This window comes from Schistocerca cancellata, chromosome 5, assembly GCF_023864275.1.
Source record: "Schistocerca cancellata isolate TAMUIC-IGC-003103 chromosome 5, iqSchCanc2.1, whole genome shotgun sequence".
Taxonomy (NCBI): domain Eukaryota; kingdom Metazoa; phylum Arthropoda; class Insecta; order Orthoptera; family Acrididae; genus Schistocerca; species Schistocerca cancellata.
Genome location: NC_064630.1, coordinates 298,291,766 through 298,307,964, shown reverse-complemented (window position 1 = coordinate 298,307,964; position 16,199 = coordinate 298,291,766). Strand labels below are relative to the sequence as shown.

The window sequence follows — 16,199 nt, the reverse complement described above, 5'->3', positions numbered from 1 at the left end:
AACTCAGAATATGGACAGGTGTAGTATATCAGATACACAATCTGATATAAGTAGAGTAACACACTTTTTATTGAAGACAATATACACGGGACATCCACCCATCAACAGAGCAGTAGTGCTTACTAAACAGTCAGAGGGAGTCCACAAAGTCACTCTTGGTAGTCAGTGATGTTGTCATTTAGGTCGACAGTTGCCACAAATTTTCTATCTCTTATTTGTTACTACAATGTTTCCAATTCTTTTTATATGCTTCTTAGTTTCATTTGCTGCTAGCATCAAAAGTTGCATTTTTTTTTAGTACAATTTCAAAACATAACATCTGGCATAAAGAAATAATTTGGGAAATACTTTCTTAACCATTCCTCTTATGACCAGTAACACTATGTTGGGAGATTGAAGATCCACATTAGAAGCAAGACTGTACCAGTGCTCACTGTAAATAGGCCACTATTGTCATGCCACATAGGTAGCTTATATTGTTTGAAAGATATCAGACAACATGTGTAAATTTAAAGCAAAATGAGCTGCTCACTTAGTGTAAGTGTGAAAGCAGCAGTTTTTTCCAGTGCAGTTGTTGTTTATCTGGTAGTTTTATGTTTATTTACACCCTTCCTAAACCAAATTACGTTTCAGTACATTAGTATCACTTTCTCGTTAAAGAAACTTTCTAATCTTTTTATATGTAATTTGATTTGTTACATGTTCCTAAACAGCCCCTTTCATATTGAGTTCTACTAAATATGCTTTATGTAAGAATATGTGAATAAAATCACTTCAAGTTTTCCAAATTCACTCTATGACCTTCTACGCTGTCTGATTAACTTGGCATTATATTTATAATCTTAGCATATAATTTTATTACTTCACATACTTATTTTTCAAGCTGTACTGCTTCCTGCTATGTTTAAAGTTTTTATGAATAAGTTTTGTGAGATGGAACCCACTTAGGTCATAATTGCATTACATGTTAAGTAGAGCTGAATGCTAATGTTGCACATGACATATATTTTTCTTACTGTAATTGGAATAATGCTATCATCTGCAGGATGAACTTATTGTTGAGGTTGATATGTCTCATCTTGTTGAGAAGGATTTGCTATCTGTCACATTCAATGCATGGCTGACCACAGCAAGTTTGAACAATGGCTCATCTGACAGATGTTCACTTGATTTAAAACTGAAAGCTACAGCCGACATATATATAATTGGGTGAGTATTAACTTCAATTATTCAAAATTGTGTTTTTATACTAAAATTACACATGAAATTAGTTATTCAATTTTGATTTCTTATGATGTCTGATATAATTATATTACTTGCTTACAGAAAAAGGTTGATAATTAGAGTATGAAATATATGATTAGTTTTCAGGTTTATAGGCTAATTCACACATATACATATGTACAAGTAGTGAGATATAGATGCTCTGATACCAATATCATACACTAAGACTTTAAAATACAATAAAATTCCCATAATATTATACATTCACAAAAATTCTCAAAAAGAGTAGAATGAAGTATACAAAATAGAAAGAAATATTAATTCTTTTTAAAAAGTAACCAATTCATCAGAAATATATCTGGCTTAAATAGGTAGTTGTAGGTTGTGTAGCTTGTAGGTTGACTTCCACTTTCACCTATGTAGGTATAGTATAAAGTGATAGAGCCTTTGGACAACTATTGATCCTACAAGATACATTGCTCATTTCGCATATCTCAAGAGTGACTGCACAAACTTACACGAAATTTTTAAAATGAAAAGTAGTGTGTAACACATGTGGAATAGATATCAAAAGTTGATATGCAACAATAAACAGGCCCTTGGGTTGTGAATACTCAATGGTGTATTCATTAATATTCAATTCAATTAGTATCTGGTATGATGGCTTTACAAAGTTAGTCACAATCATCAGGTAGCACTGGATTGTATTTAAGCAAAGTCCATACATAACTACACTCCTGGAAATGGAAAAAAGAACACATTGACACCGGTGTGTCAGACCCACCATACTTGCTCCGGACACTGCGAGAGGGCTGTACAAGCAATGATCACACGCACGGCACAGCGGACACACCAGGAACCGCGCTGTTGGCCGTCGAATGGCGCTAGCTGCGCAGCATTTGTGCACCGCCGCCGTCAGTGTCAGCCAGTTTGCCGTGGCATACGGAGCTCCATCGCAGTCTTTAACACTGGTAGCATGCCGCGACAGCGTGGACGTGAACCGTATGTGCAGTTGATGGACTTTGAGCGAGGGCGTATAGTGGGCATGCGGGAGGCCGGGTGGACGTACCGCCGAATTGCTCAACACGTGGGGCGTGAGGTCTCCACAGTACATCGATGTTGTCGCCAGTGGTCGGCGGAAGGTGCACGTGCCTGTCGACCTGGGACCGGACCGCAGCGACGCACGGATGCACGCCAAGACCGTAGGATCCTACGCAGTGCCGTAGGGGACCGCACCGCCACTTCCCAGCAAATTAGGGACACTGTTGCTCCTGGGGTATCGGCGAGGACCATTCGCAACCGTCTCCATGAAGCTGGGCTACGGTCCCGCACACCGTTAGGCCGTCTTCCGCTCACGCCCCAACATCGTGCAGCCCGCCTCCAGTGGTGTCGTGACAGGCGTGAATGGAGGGACGAATGGAGACGTGTCGTCTTCAGCGATGAGAGTCGCTTCTGCCTTGGTGCCAATGATGGTCGTATGCGTGTTTGGCGCCGTGCAGGTGAGCGCCACAATCAGGACTGCATACGACTGAGGCAAACAGGGCCAACACCCGGCATCATGGTGTGGGGAGCGATCTCCTACACTGGCCGTACACCACTGGTGATCGTCGAGGGGACACTGAATAGTGCACGGTACATCCAAACCGTCATCAAACCCATCGTTCTACCATTCCTAGACCGGCAAGGGAACTTGCTGTTCCAACACGACAATGCACGTCCCCATGTATCCCGTGCCACCCAATGTGCTCTAGAAGGTGTAAGTCAACTACCCTGGCCAGCAAGATCTCCGGATCTGTCCCCCATTGAGCATGTTTGGGACTGGATGAAGCGTCGTCTCAAGCCGTCTGCACATCCAGCACAAACGCTGGTCCAACTGAGGCACCAGGTGGAAATGGCATGGCAAGCCGTTCCACAGGACTACATCCAGCATCTCTACGATCGTCTCCATGGGAGAATAGCAGCCTGCATTGCTGCGAAAGGTGGATATACACTGTACTAGTGCCGACATTGTGCATGCTCTGTTGTCTGTGTCTATGTGCCTGTGGTTCTGTCAGTGTGATCATGTGATGTATCTGACCCCAGGAATGTGTCAATAAAGTTTCCCCTTCCTGGGACAATGAATTCACGGTGTTCTTATTTCAATTTCCAGGAGTGTATTATGCAACCACTGATTAATGTCCTCTCATTGGAATGCTGAATCCAATATCACTCACTCACTTCCAAAACATATCACATCTCAGCCGATAAAGTGTGAAGTTCAATCGAGCTCTTTAGTTGTGGATGTGTTCCAGGTACAAGTAATTTTAGTAGAGTTGTTTGATGACCACAGTATGCATCTAAACAAGTAAGGAAAAATCATTAGGTACTCCTCAGAATACAGCAATTATGGCAGACGTAGGTGAAATAATTGCACAATCTGAAACTATATCTGCATTTATACTCTGCAAGCCACTGTATGGTGCATGGCAGAGATTATCTTCTACCACTGTTGGTCATTTTCTTTCGCATTCCACTTGCAAACAGAGAAAGGGAAAATTGACCTATATCTCTCTATGAGCCCTGATTTCTCTTATGTTTGTGGTCCTTGTATGCTTCAAATGCTGGTTCCTACGTTTTCTCAATGATGTTTCATGAACAGAATGTAGTATTCCCTCCAGGAATTCCAATTTGATTCACAAACCTATTTTTCTTAAATAGCTCCAGTAAGTAATCTTATCATGCTAATTTACAGGCTCAAAATATCCTAAGTGAAACAGCTATGTACCAGTGCATGAACTCAAACAAGGAAGAAGAAAGAAAGTCTAACACTACCAGTGATTGAAGGTTAACCTAAAGATATGTGATGCTGTAAATGTGACACATTTACGTCACCATGATGTACAATCCCTGCATAATAATATCAAATTAATGTATTAGTAATAGATGAGTTAAAAGATAACTCAGTAATATGCTTTTCTGATCAATGGACTGATCCTGAATTAAATCAAAACACAGAAATAACTAAATTCATTCTGTCTTCTTACTAGTGCAGAATTTGTAGCATGCAGAGTGAGGCAGTGGATTGCATAAAGAAAAAATGGTTTTCACTATCTTACCTAACTTAATTGAAACAAATATTGAAAAGGACAATGAAATTGCAGCCATAAAAGTTATTAAGTTCATCTTTATTATTGCTGCACTTTACCAATTTAAATAAATTGGAGTTATTGATAAACAAAGTAAATAAAATAGAATTTGATTTATAATTTGTGGACACTTCAACATTGATTTTCTTACAAAAAGTGGAAACTGAGAGACCCTTCTCAACCATACTACATCCTACAATTTAAAGACTGAAGCACATGCTGTTACCTGAAGAAACAGTGTCAGATCACTTTCTAGTCAAGACGAATTTACTCAAAACTTCTGTAAAAAGTTTCAATGCAGTCTCTAATAACCACCTCAAAGCTTGAAGAGTCACAACCACCTCAAATACTAAGCTTGAAGTAAAAGGGAGTACTGGGAATGGCATATCTTTAAATCTATATGTAGATGCTATAGTCAGGATAATATAAACTACTTCAAAAGCTTACTAAACAAAGAAGAATGGTCACAGGTTCATAATTTTAATGACCAAAAGGAAAAATATAACACCTTTATTGATGTATTAACCTATTATTTCCAAACTGTATTTTGGCAATAGTAGAACAAAGCATGGGACCAAGGGTTTCATGCCAAGAGAAGAGAAAAATACATCAAAGGTGTGCCATGGTAAGTGTTCACCTAAATTACATGGATATCATTAAAAATATTCCAAAATATTAAGAAAAGTAAGAGCACCAAAAATAATACATAATGATGAATACATTTATAGTTCATCAAATGAAGTAAGTGACATGGGAACAGTTTTAAGAAAAGAAAATTGTGAAGCATCAAATCATGTAAAAATATAACACTATCACAACAAGCTTGAAAAAGTAATTGCAAACCCCTTATAAGTGCCAACAAATTTAACAACTTCTCCACTAGCATTGCAGTTAACGGGGGTAGGACATCAAATGGGCCAACTTGGAGCAGGAGAGGCACCACAGGATATTTTAATTTCCACTGTCTATAATTTTACAAATAAACTCATAAAATTTTGTCAGCATGACCAGGAAGGATTCAGAATTCACACCTATAGTAATGGAAATTCAAAAGCATTACAAAATAAATTTTTTTACATGTGAAATTTCATCATTTTTCCACTTACTATTGGCTGCATTTGTGCTATAGGTACACTCTTCTTAATAAGTAAGAGAGATTCTTTGATGAATTCTGCACAGCACACAAACCATACAGCAGGTGTATGAAACTTTAGAATTTATTTAATTTATGAAAATATGAATGAGCTGTTACATTTTAAACTTTATGTTTAGAAATTTTATAGATAATTATCTCAGTTTTTACAGTTTTTAATAGGGTTGGAAAATTCTAGAGTTTCATACACCTGTAAGTATGGTTTGTATGCTATACAAAATTATTCAGTGAATCTCTCTTACTTGTGAAGAAAAGTGTACCTATACCAACAAATGCAGCTAATAGTAAGTGAAAAAATGATGAAATTTCACATGTAAAAATATTTATTTGCTATGTTTTTGAACTTCCACTGCTATGAATGTTGATCCTGAAACCTTCCTGGTCATGCTAACAAAGTTTTATGAGTTTATTTGTAAAAGTATAGACAGTGGAAATTAAAATGTTCTGTAGTACCTCTCCTACTCCAAGTCCTACCCCCTTAATGTGATAAAATAATTAAAAATACTCAGTATACACTCCTGGAAATTGAAATAAGAACACCGTGAATTCATTGTCCCAGGAAGGGGAAACTTTATTGACACATTCCTGGGGTCAGATACATCACATGATCACACTGACAGAAGCACAGGCACATAGACACAGGCAACAAAGCATGCACAATGTCGGCACTAGTACAGTGTATATCCACCTTTCGCAGCAATGCAGGCTGCTATTCTCCCATGGAGACGATCGTAGAGATGCTGGATGTAGTCCTGTGGAACGGCTTGCCATGCCATTTCCACCTGGCGCCTCAGTTGGACCAGCGTTCGTGCTGGACGTGCAGACCGCGTGAGACGACGCTTCATCCAGTCCCAAACATGCTCAATGGGGGACAGATCCGGAGATCTTGCTGGCCAGGGTAGTTGACTTACACCTTCTAGAGCACGTTGGGTGGCATGGGATACTTGCGGACGTGCATTGTCCTGTTGGAACAGCAAGTTCCCTTGCCGGTCTAGGAATGGTAGAACGATGGGTTCGATGACGGTTTGGATGTACCGTGCACTATTCAGTGTCCCCTAGATGATCACCAGTGGTGTACGGCCAGTGTAGGAGATCACTCCCCACACCATGATGCCAGGTGTTGGCCCTGTGTGCCTCGGTCGTATGCAGTCCTGATTGTGGCGCTCACCTGCACGGCGCCAAACACGCATACGACCATCATTGGCACCAAGGCAGAAGCGACTCTCATTGCTGAAGACGAAACGTCTCCATTCGTCCCTCCATTCACGCCTGTCGCGACACCACTGGAGGCGGGCTGCACGATGTTGGGGCGTGAGCGGAAGACGGCCTAACGGTGTGCGGGACCATAGCCCAGCTTCATGGAGACGGTTGCGAATGGTCCTCGCTGATACCCCAGGAGCAACAGTGTCCCTAATTTGCTGGGAAGTGGCGGTGCGGTTCCCTACGGCACTGCGTATGATCCTACGGTCTTGGCGTGCATCCGTGCGTCGCTGCGGTCCGGTCCCAGGTCGACGGGCACGTGCACCTTCCGCCGACCACTGGCGACAACATCGATGTACTGTGGAGACCTCACGCCCCACGTGTTGAGCAATTCGGCGGTACGTCCACCCGGCCTCCCGCATGCCCACTATACGCCCTCGCTCAAAGTCCGTCAACTGCACATACGGTTCACGTCCACGCTGTCACGGCATGCTACCAGTGTTAAAGACTGCGATGGAGCTCCGTATGCCACGGCAAACTGGCTGACACTGACGGCGGCGGTGCACAAATGCTGCGCAGCTAGCGCCATTCGACGGCCAACACCGCGGTTCCTGGTGTGTCCGCTGTGCCGTGTGTGTGATCATTGCTTGTACAGCCCTCTCGCAGTGTCCGGAGCAAGTATGGTGGGTCTGACACACCGGTGTCAATGTGTTCTTTTTTCCATTTCCAGGAGTGTATAAATATAAAATGAACACATGCAGTATGTCAGTGTACATCAGCACTGTCAGACAAGATCAATTTGCAAAATTAATGTAAAGACCAGGAAACAGCAACTCTGCAGGCACTGATGGTATCCCTCCAACAATCATAAGACCGGTGGCCTGAACTTTGTTGAACGTTGAACTACTTCAAGTGGGCAGTTTCCCTAATGTACTGAAAACTTCTATGCTAGGGAATTACAATTATTAAGATAATTCCAATTTATAAAAAGGGTGGAAGAGATAATTTTAATAACCACAGGTCCAATATAATTTCCTTTCCCATTTCGAAAGTATTGTAAAAGGTTGTGTATGATAAACTTATGGAATCTGTAAATAAAAGCAAAATCCTATGTAATAAACAAAATAGATTCACAAATAAGAAGTCAATAATAGCTGCCATTTATGAGTGCAGAAACTATACACTAAGCCTGACAGACAAGAAACAGGTATCACCAGATGTATTCATTGACCTATCGAAAGCTTTTAATGTAGTGTGTCATAAGATTCTGCTGTGAAAGCTTGAAAAGTATGTTGCTCCAGGTCTGTCCAAGAGTTGGATGAGTTGCTGCCTGAGAAAAGATAAGCAAGCAGAGAGAGTGAAACACATGAAAGTCAATCTTAAATCTATTTCTGAACAGTTGTCAGGTTATAATCTAATTAAATATGGCATACCAATGAGATAGGGAAATATCAGACACAAGTGTAAATTTGGACAGGAACAGTATATTATTCTTAGTTATCATTATGCAAATACTTTCATCATTGTACCAGAAGAGAAAACTCATATAAATTTTGAGAATGAAACTAAATGTAGTTTTTCTACATATCTCACTTGCAATAATGTGTCATACACTATTTACAGGTATGTACATATGTTGGGGAAATATCAGACAATGCTGCAGACTTATAAAATGAGGCTTAATGCTCCACAAAGGTGCAAAATGATTACCCTCAAAATCTTGAAAAAGTCATTACCACTACAAGTTCAGAAAAATTGTCATACAGAAAGACCTTTAGCAAATTTAACACACTAAGCTCAACATTAGAGAATAAAATTGATAATACAAATTGTGGATGATTGTAAGGCCTTCTGTCTTCAGCACCAGTGAACAAAATACACTGGTACATGGTTTTGAAGGGCTGTGAATTGGGGTTTTTCTTTTACATCTGATGGTATATGGTGCATGGTGAAAGGATATCTTAATAAATGAGGACAAAGAGAAAATTATATTAATTATAATATATTAGGTTGCGTATAAGTTCTTAGCATTTTTGTTTTGCATGTTGGTATTCCAGTAGCCATGGATTAAGTTATCAATTGTCATTTTTTATTTGTAGTTGATTGTTGCTATTCCAGTTTACATATTGCCATTTTGTCATTTGGAGGTAATGAGTGAAGCTGTGAACACTAGAAAATGGACTGCCAAGTGGAGTTATCAGACCATTTCTGACTTATTCTTCTGTTTGAGTTCAATAGAGGAGTGACAGCTGCAGAAGGAACCAGAAATATTTGTGTCATGAATAGGGATAATGCCCCTGGACTGAGCATGGCAAGAAAATAGTTTTCTCATTTTTAAGAGGATCATTTTATAGTAGTGACTCTCCACATTCAGGAAGATCTCCAAGGTTTGATGAAGATCATTTAAATGCATTACTCCACAATGACCCATATCAATGTACTTGAGAGCTAGAAAATGTGATGAACTGTGAACATTTCACCCTCATATGACATCTGCATGTAATGGGGAAGGTTCAAAAATTGGGTGCATGGGTACCACATGCTTTAAGCCAAAATCACAAAAATCAGTGGGTGGCCATATGTGCGTCTCTGCTTGCTCATCATGAGCTGGCTTGTGAACAATACCAACCATTCCTATCATGTATTGTTACTGGAGATAATAAATTGTGCCCATATGCTAAACATAAGGAAAAGAAAGGAATGACTAGCCAAACCAAAGCAAGAAGTCCCCATAGAAAGACCTGTGCCCATTCACAGAAGATAGTGTTATGCATCTGGTGGAACAGCAATGGTGTGGTGTACTACAAACTGCTTCCCCAAGATGTAACCATCACTGCTGAAAATTATTGTCAACAACTGAGACATCTTGCAGACAGAATCTAAAAACAATGGCCAGGAAGACTGGAACTCCGTGGACTGGAACTCCGTGGTAACACCTGCTCACATCGTGGTAGACTGACAAAAAACACCATACACACATTGCAATGGGAACTCATTCCACACCCATTTTATTCACCTGACATTGCAACCATGGATTTTTCACCTTTTTTGCTCTCTATCAGACAAACTTCAAGTATCTTCCTTTCTGTATGAAAATGCATTCCGATCATGGATCAATGAGTTCTTTGGCTCGAAACCACATGACTTCTTCAGTCATTGAATTGAAAAGTTACCCCAGCATTGGCATACAGTTGTAAACAGTGAAGGAGAATATATATTTGGTGACTAAAGCCTTTGTTATGAGTATCTGTTGTGTTTATTACACTAATGGAAAAACACTATGAATTTTCACACCAACCTGGTTACTATATATAGCAACTGACTATCTGTGAACCTTAACTGTAGCTTGCTGAAGAGAGTTATGAGACATTGAAATCATATTTCCAGAATGTCTAAACATGTGTGAAATATTTTCTGAACACACTTAAAATATTTTGTAACTATGTATACTATCTTTTCTAAAGATGTAAAAAGAATTTCTAAGCATGTGTATTTTTTAAAATGATAGTTTGCACCAGAAATTACCATTTCAGGGGGAAATATGGACCTCCACATGGAAATTCAATAAGCATCCAAAATTGCCTCATCATATGGCTTAACATCAGACAGTCTTATTTGTTAGGAAGTGGTTACTTAAATAATAATATTACGAAAAGAAAAACTGTTACTCACCATATACCGGAGATGCTGAGTTGCAGATAGGCACAGCAAAAAGACTGTCACAAATAAAGCTTTCAGTAATTAAGGCCTTGTCAACAATAGATGACAGGCACACACACACACACACACACACACACACACACACACACACACACACACACACAACTGCCGTCTCAGCTCAAGCAACTCTGAAACCACACTGCGAGCAGCAGCACCAGTGCATAATGGGAATGGGGGGGGGAGGGGGGGTAAGAAGGAAGCTGGGGTGCAGAGGGGGAGGGATAGTATGGTGGACGTGGCAGACAGAGAAGTGTTACAGGTTAGATTGAGGGCTATAGAGGGATGGTGGAGGGGGTGAGAGGGGGGAGTATCGGCATAGGAGAGAGGTAAAAAGACTAGGTGAGATGGTGGTATGACAGCTGTATAGTGCTGGAATGGAAACAGGGAAGGGGCTGGATGGGTGAGGAGAGTAACTAACAAATGTTGAGGCCAGGAGGGTTACGGGAACGTAGGCTGTATTGCAGGGAAAGTTCCCACGTGCACAATTCAGAAAAGCTGGTGTTGGTGGGAAGGATCCATACGGCACAGGCAGTGAAGTAGTCATTGAAATGATGGCTACTTCACAGCCTGTGCCATATGGATCCTTCCCACCAACAATGAAATGATGACTGCTTCACTGCCTGTGCCATAAGGATCCTTCCCATCAACACCAGCTTTTCTGAACTGCGTAGGTGAGGTGGGAAGTTTCCCTGCAATACATCCTATGTTCCCATAACCCTAATGGCATCAACTTTTGTTAGTCACTGTCTTCACCCACCCAGCTCCTTCCCTGTTCCCATTTCAGTACTAGAAAGCCTTTATTCCACTATCACACCCAGTCTTACTTTTCTCCTTTCCCAATACTTCTCCCCCCATCCCCGCCTCTCCACAGCCATCCATCTAATGTGCAGCATTTCACTGTCCACCACACCCACTGTATTATCCCTCCCCCTCCCTGCCCCAGATTCCTCCTTACCCCCACCCAGTCACCACTCTCATCATCCACTGGTGCTGCCACTCGCATTGCAGTTTTAGTTGCCTGAGACTGCAGTTGTGTGTGTGACTTGCATTTGCATGGATGTGTGTGTGCGTGTGTGTCTATCATCTACTGTTGACAAAGGCCTTAATAGCCAAAAGCTTTATTTGTGACAGTCCTCTTGTTGTGCCTATCTGGAACTCAGCATCTGTGCTATATGGTGAGTAGTAACTTTCCTTTTCATGATGTTATTGCAAGCATCCTGGATTTTCTATTGTTTGATTTTTACTTAAATATTTTTTTCATTTCATATCTTTCATTGTTTTACTCTTCAATGTCATCCTAATTACATTGTGCTTTTTGTTAAGCAAATTTATATTCTTTGCAAAGCTACCTTACAGAATATAAAAATTCCATCTATCAGTAATGGGAACACTTATGTTCCTTTCGTACATTAACATTCTAAGTGGAGATCATGAAATGATAACATTTGCAGATGACACTAAAACTCCATTAAAATAGAAAAGTAAGGAAAAACTGCAGCAGTCAGTAAACAGTGTCACAAAATAATTTAATCTCTGAGCACAGAATAAACAGCCTTTATTAAGTAGTATGAAAACAATTGCACTAAAATTTTGCAATGACTTGAACAAGGATAAGAACATCTCATTCCTCTCTAGGAATGATAATCTATTTGGTGACATTACAGAAACCAATTCTTGGGATTGTGGCTTCAAAGGAATTTAAATTTGAGTAAGCAGATACAATGTCTCAGTGTCCCATTGAGCAAGACCTGCAAACTTCTTTGCTCACTAAAATGTAGCTGTAGTGAGAAAACAGTGAAGAGTATATATGAAGCCCACTTTAATGCTCACTTTTAATATAAGATCACATTTTGAGGGAACTATAATGCACCTATCAGCACATTCATACACCAAAAAGGGTCATTAGATTCATGTCTGGACGCAAACCTAGTGATTTGTGTCAAGTTCTATTAAGATCTCTGATGTTTCTCCTTTCTATATATCTACATTTTGGAAACCCTTATATTCTTTAAAGTAAATGTAATAAGTAAGGACAGAAGACTGTAAGAAAAGCAGTATTCATGATCAGATAAAACTAAAAACACACCTTCCACATGGAAATTAAAATCTGTAACAAACTTCAAAAGATGTAAATGATAATGTTGAGGCTAACATCTTTAAAGTCATATTTACAGCATCACTGATTTTATTCCACTGAAGGATATTTAAAAATATGAATTGCTTTGTATAAATTTTTAAATTTGACTTGTATTGTTTTTAATTTTAAATATGTATCATAGAAATCACTTTCACCTGTATACATATAACTGACTTCTCTAGTGTCTTAGGCATAAGCTACTTTTGTAGACTACAGGACCAATAACAATACAATACCGTACAATGGTTAAAGAATTGGTCATGACACTTGATAAGAAAAGTTGCAAAGATTTTTTCTTCACATGCAAAAATTAGGGGCCACTAAAATAATAAGTAACTGAAATATTTTTATTACAACAATATCACAAAATGTTGAAGTTCTGGTAAAACATAGCACAAAGTATGTTCTAAGCACTGCAGTGGTGTGTCTGGTCTGTCTCCCACACCATAATACGACACTGTTGTCAGAACTGAAGACAGAAAGCCACTTTGTTCTGAGCTGTAATAGTGTCCACGTGCTTCACCATGCTTTATGTTTACATGTATTAGCTCTCCTCTCTCACAGATTTGAATGACCCTGGTCTTTATTTATGACAATTTTATAAATTTATATACACTTTATAACTAACTCATTTCAGATCTAGTTTACCCATGGTAGTGCTAGCTGCCTTTATTGACATTCACTTGCTTCAATGCTAATGAAAATTAGAACTATGATTTTATTCATAGCTGTTGTTTGCAGAGAAAATGTAGTATATATTTCAGAATAAAATTTAGTTGTCAGTTGCACAATTATTGTTATTTTGCTTTATTAGTTTAACAGACTAATCTATAATCTTAAGAAGCCTGCAAAATTGGGATATTATAAATCATTAGAACTTGGAAATTTGGACTTACATTTATGGAAACTGAAAATGTATTACTTAATACTGGTTTAGCTGATGTCAACATCTTCTTCACAAAAGTATAATGTCATAACATGTCCAAATATGTATACACTGTATGTGATAATTATAAACAAAGATTTAGAAATTGATAAATATATGTGTGCTTCCACTACTTCTGTGAGTTTCTTGCCATGTATACAAGTGGAAAAGTGTGTATAAGTGGAAAAGCCAGTAGTGGAGAGAAGAGGGCTTTAGGGAAAGAAGCTACGCTGAAATCGCAAGCACGTAAATTTATATACAGATTGCATGTTTGCTTTGAAACAGAAAGGGACAATGTTGGGCCTTTGATATCAATCAGTAAAGTAATTGACAGAGTGGCAGAAGCATTGAACATCTCCATAGCAACAGTGAAGAGAGTCACAAATGATAACGAGGCTGCCAACTCAGCTGCAAGCTCTGTTATTGTGATGCCTGGAAGGTCAAGGAAGCGATGATATCGTGTATCTGAAACAGACAACTTTGATGGGAGTGCAATCAGGCAGCACATATACCCATACTACAGCAGGAAGGAGTATCCAACACTTCAAAGTTGATGGGGTCACTGACGGACAGGTGTTTTTTCACAGGCAGAATGACAAGTCTCTTCATTGTTTTGAAAAAAATTAGCTTCCATTGGAAAAAGTTCTCAGGACAAAAGGTATTAAAGGAACACAGAGACATTGTAGCATGGAGATGATGTTTCCTGCATGAATTGCTAGCAGTGAATCTGGAAAATGTAATATGGATTGACAAAACATGGGTCATCATGCATCATGCGCATTCCATCGCACGGACAGATGACGTGCACCATGGAACTATGAGTGTGCCAACTGGTAAGGGATGGTGACTAATTATAGTTACTGCTGGCTGTATGAACCATTTTGTGCCCAGTGTTATGATGATGTTTCAGTTAAAAGAACTGCCAACTATAATGAGGAGATGAATGCAGATACATTCAAAGACTGGTTTGTTACTTGTTTTCTACTAAATGTCAGTTCTGGTAGTGTTTTTGTAATGGACAATATGCCATGCAATTCTGTACAATTAAATAAGGCATCAACAGCTGCTGCAAGGAGAGACAAAATAGTCAGCTGGTTGAAGGATGTTAAAATAGGCTTTGAACAGAATATGTGGAAAGTGGAACTTCTGAAATTAGTGAAATTATACAAGCCTCAGAAGACACATTATGTGCATTATGTGCATTAGCAGAGAACCATAGCCACAAAGTTATATGTCTTCCACCATACCACTGCCATTACAATGCAATTGAACTCATCTGGGCTGAAATAAAAGCAGATGTTGCAGAGTGAAACAAAACCCTTATGTTGCAAGACACTGACTGAGAGGCTGGTAAATGAGGCTGTCAGACGAATGTCAGAAAGTTGTGAACCACATGTGGAAAGAGATTACAAGGTCAAACATAGAAGAATCTCTTCATTATATTGTAATTTCTTTATCAGACTATGAGGACAGCAGCAGCAAAGATACCGAAGACTATGTGGTCATAATGAGAGATATCCAATCAGATAATGATGATCTTGGGGTTTCTGTTCTCCCACATGAAAAATAGAGGTAACATCCTTATTTGATATTTTACATGTAACATTTGTGCAATTTGCTTTACTTTGCTAATGTTGAAAATATGTTTGAGTGTAATTTTTATTTCGGCTGGAACCATACTCATGGTAATTTTTTTAATGTTGTTACTGCCATTTGATGGTAATAATTTTTATTTTATTGTTATATGATCCAGAGTTCAGCCATAGGCCATTTTCAAGTACAGTAACTTATTTATATGTCAAAAGATATCAGACTGATATGAAATACAGCAAAATCTGAACTGTACAACAATAAAATAAAAATTGTTGCAGTTCAATGGCTGCAACATCATTAAATAACATATTTATATGTGTGTTTGTGTAAGGTGACAAACTCTGGTAGTACATGTGAAAAAATATTCCACCAAGGAACACATCGGTCAGCAGAATGCTGCCCCTACAGGAATGCTGCAATGAATAATGGGGCATTGTTAGGTTCTAAAGGAGCTGATGTTTCCACAGGCAGAAGAGTGAGACAGGAAAGCCTGTCACCCAGCTCCACTTTCCGCTGGCTTTCTGCCCATCTGCATTGAGTACTGGCAACTGCACTGCCAGCTGTCAGAGCTCTTCTCTCAACATATGGAGTACAGGAATGCAGGAAGGAAGTGGTGGCAGTTATATGGCTGTGCATGTGGTACATGGTTGTCTGAGCCTGTGGGGAGTGACACATACTGCAGGTGACACGGGGATGGGAATTATTAAGGGGTTACAGGACAACAGAATTAAAAACTGTTGAATTGAGGGTGTAGGGACAGTGGATTACTGGAGATTGAGAGCAGGATGATTATGGGAGTGGAGGATGTGTTGTAATTATAACTCCAATCTGCTTAGTTCAGAGAAGCTGGTGCTGAGGGTAAGATCCAGATGACTTTGACAGGACAACACCAGTAATAAAGTGAGAAAATAAAAGATAAATACAAGAAAGAAGAAGAAAAATAAATGATGGTAAATGTTAAGAGGAAATGGAAGAAAGAAAGAACAAAAAGAAAAATTAAAAAACTATGTAAGGAATTAACTAAGGACACAAACAGAAGCTAGATACTGACAGTGAAGATTAATAAAAACAGAAGCCAGAACTGAACTCCAACCAAATGTCTGATGTGAAAAAATTCTAATC

General features: G+C 39.3%; 1 protein-coding gene across 1 annotated transcript in view; it reads left to right on the top strand.

The window, feature by feature from the left end:
* The window catches only part of LOC126188103 (integrin alpha-4-like), a 506,794-nt gene that overhangs the window by 380,145 nt on the left and 110,450 nt on the right, over positions 1–16,199 (top strand). The window contains exon 17 of the mRNA XM_049929569.1: positions 1,046–1,209. Within this exon, the coding sequence (XP_049785526.1) occupies positions 1,046–1,209 (164 nt within the window). The remainder of the gene's footprint in view (positions 1–1,045; positions 1,210–16,199) is intronic.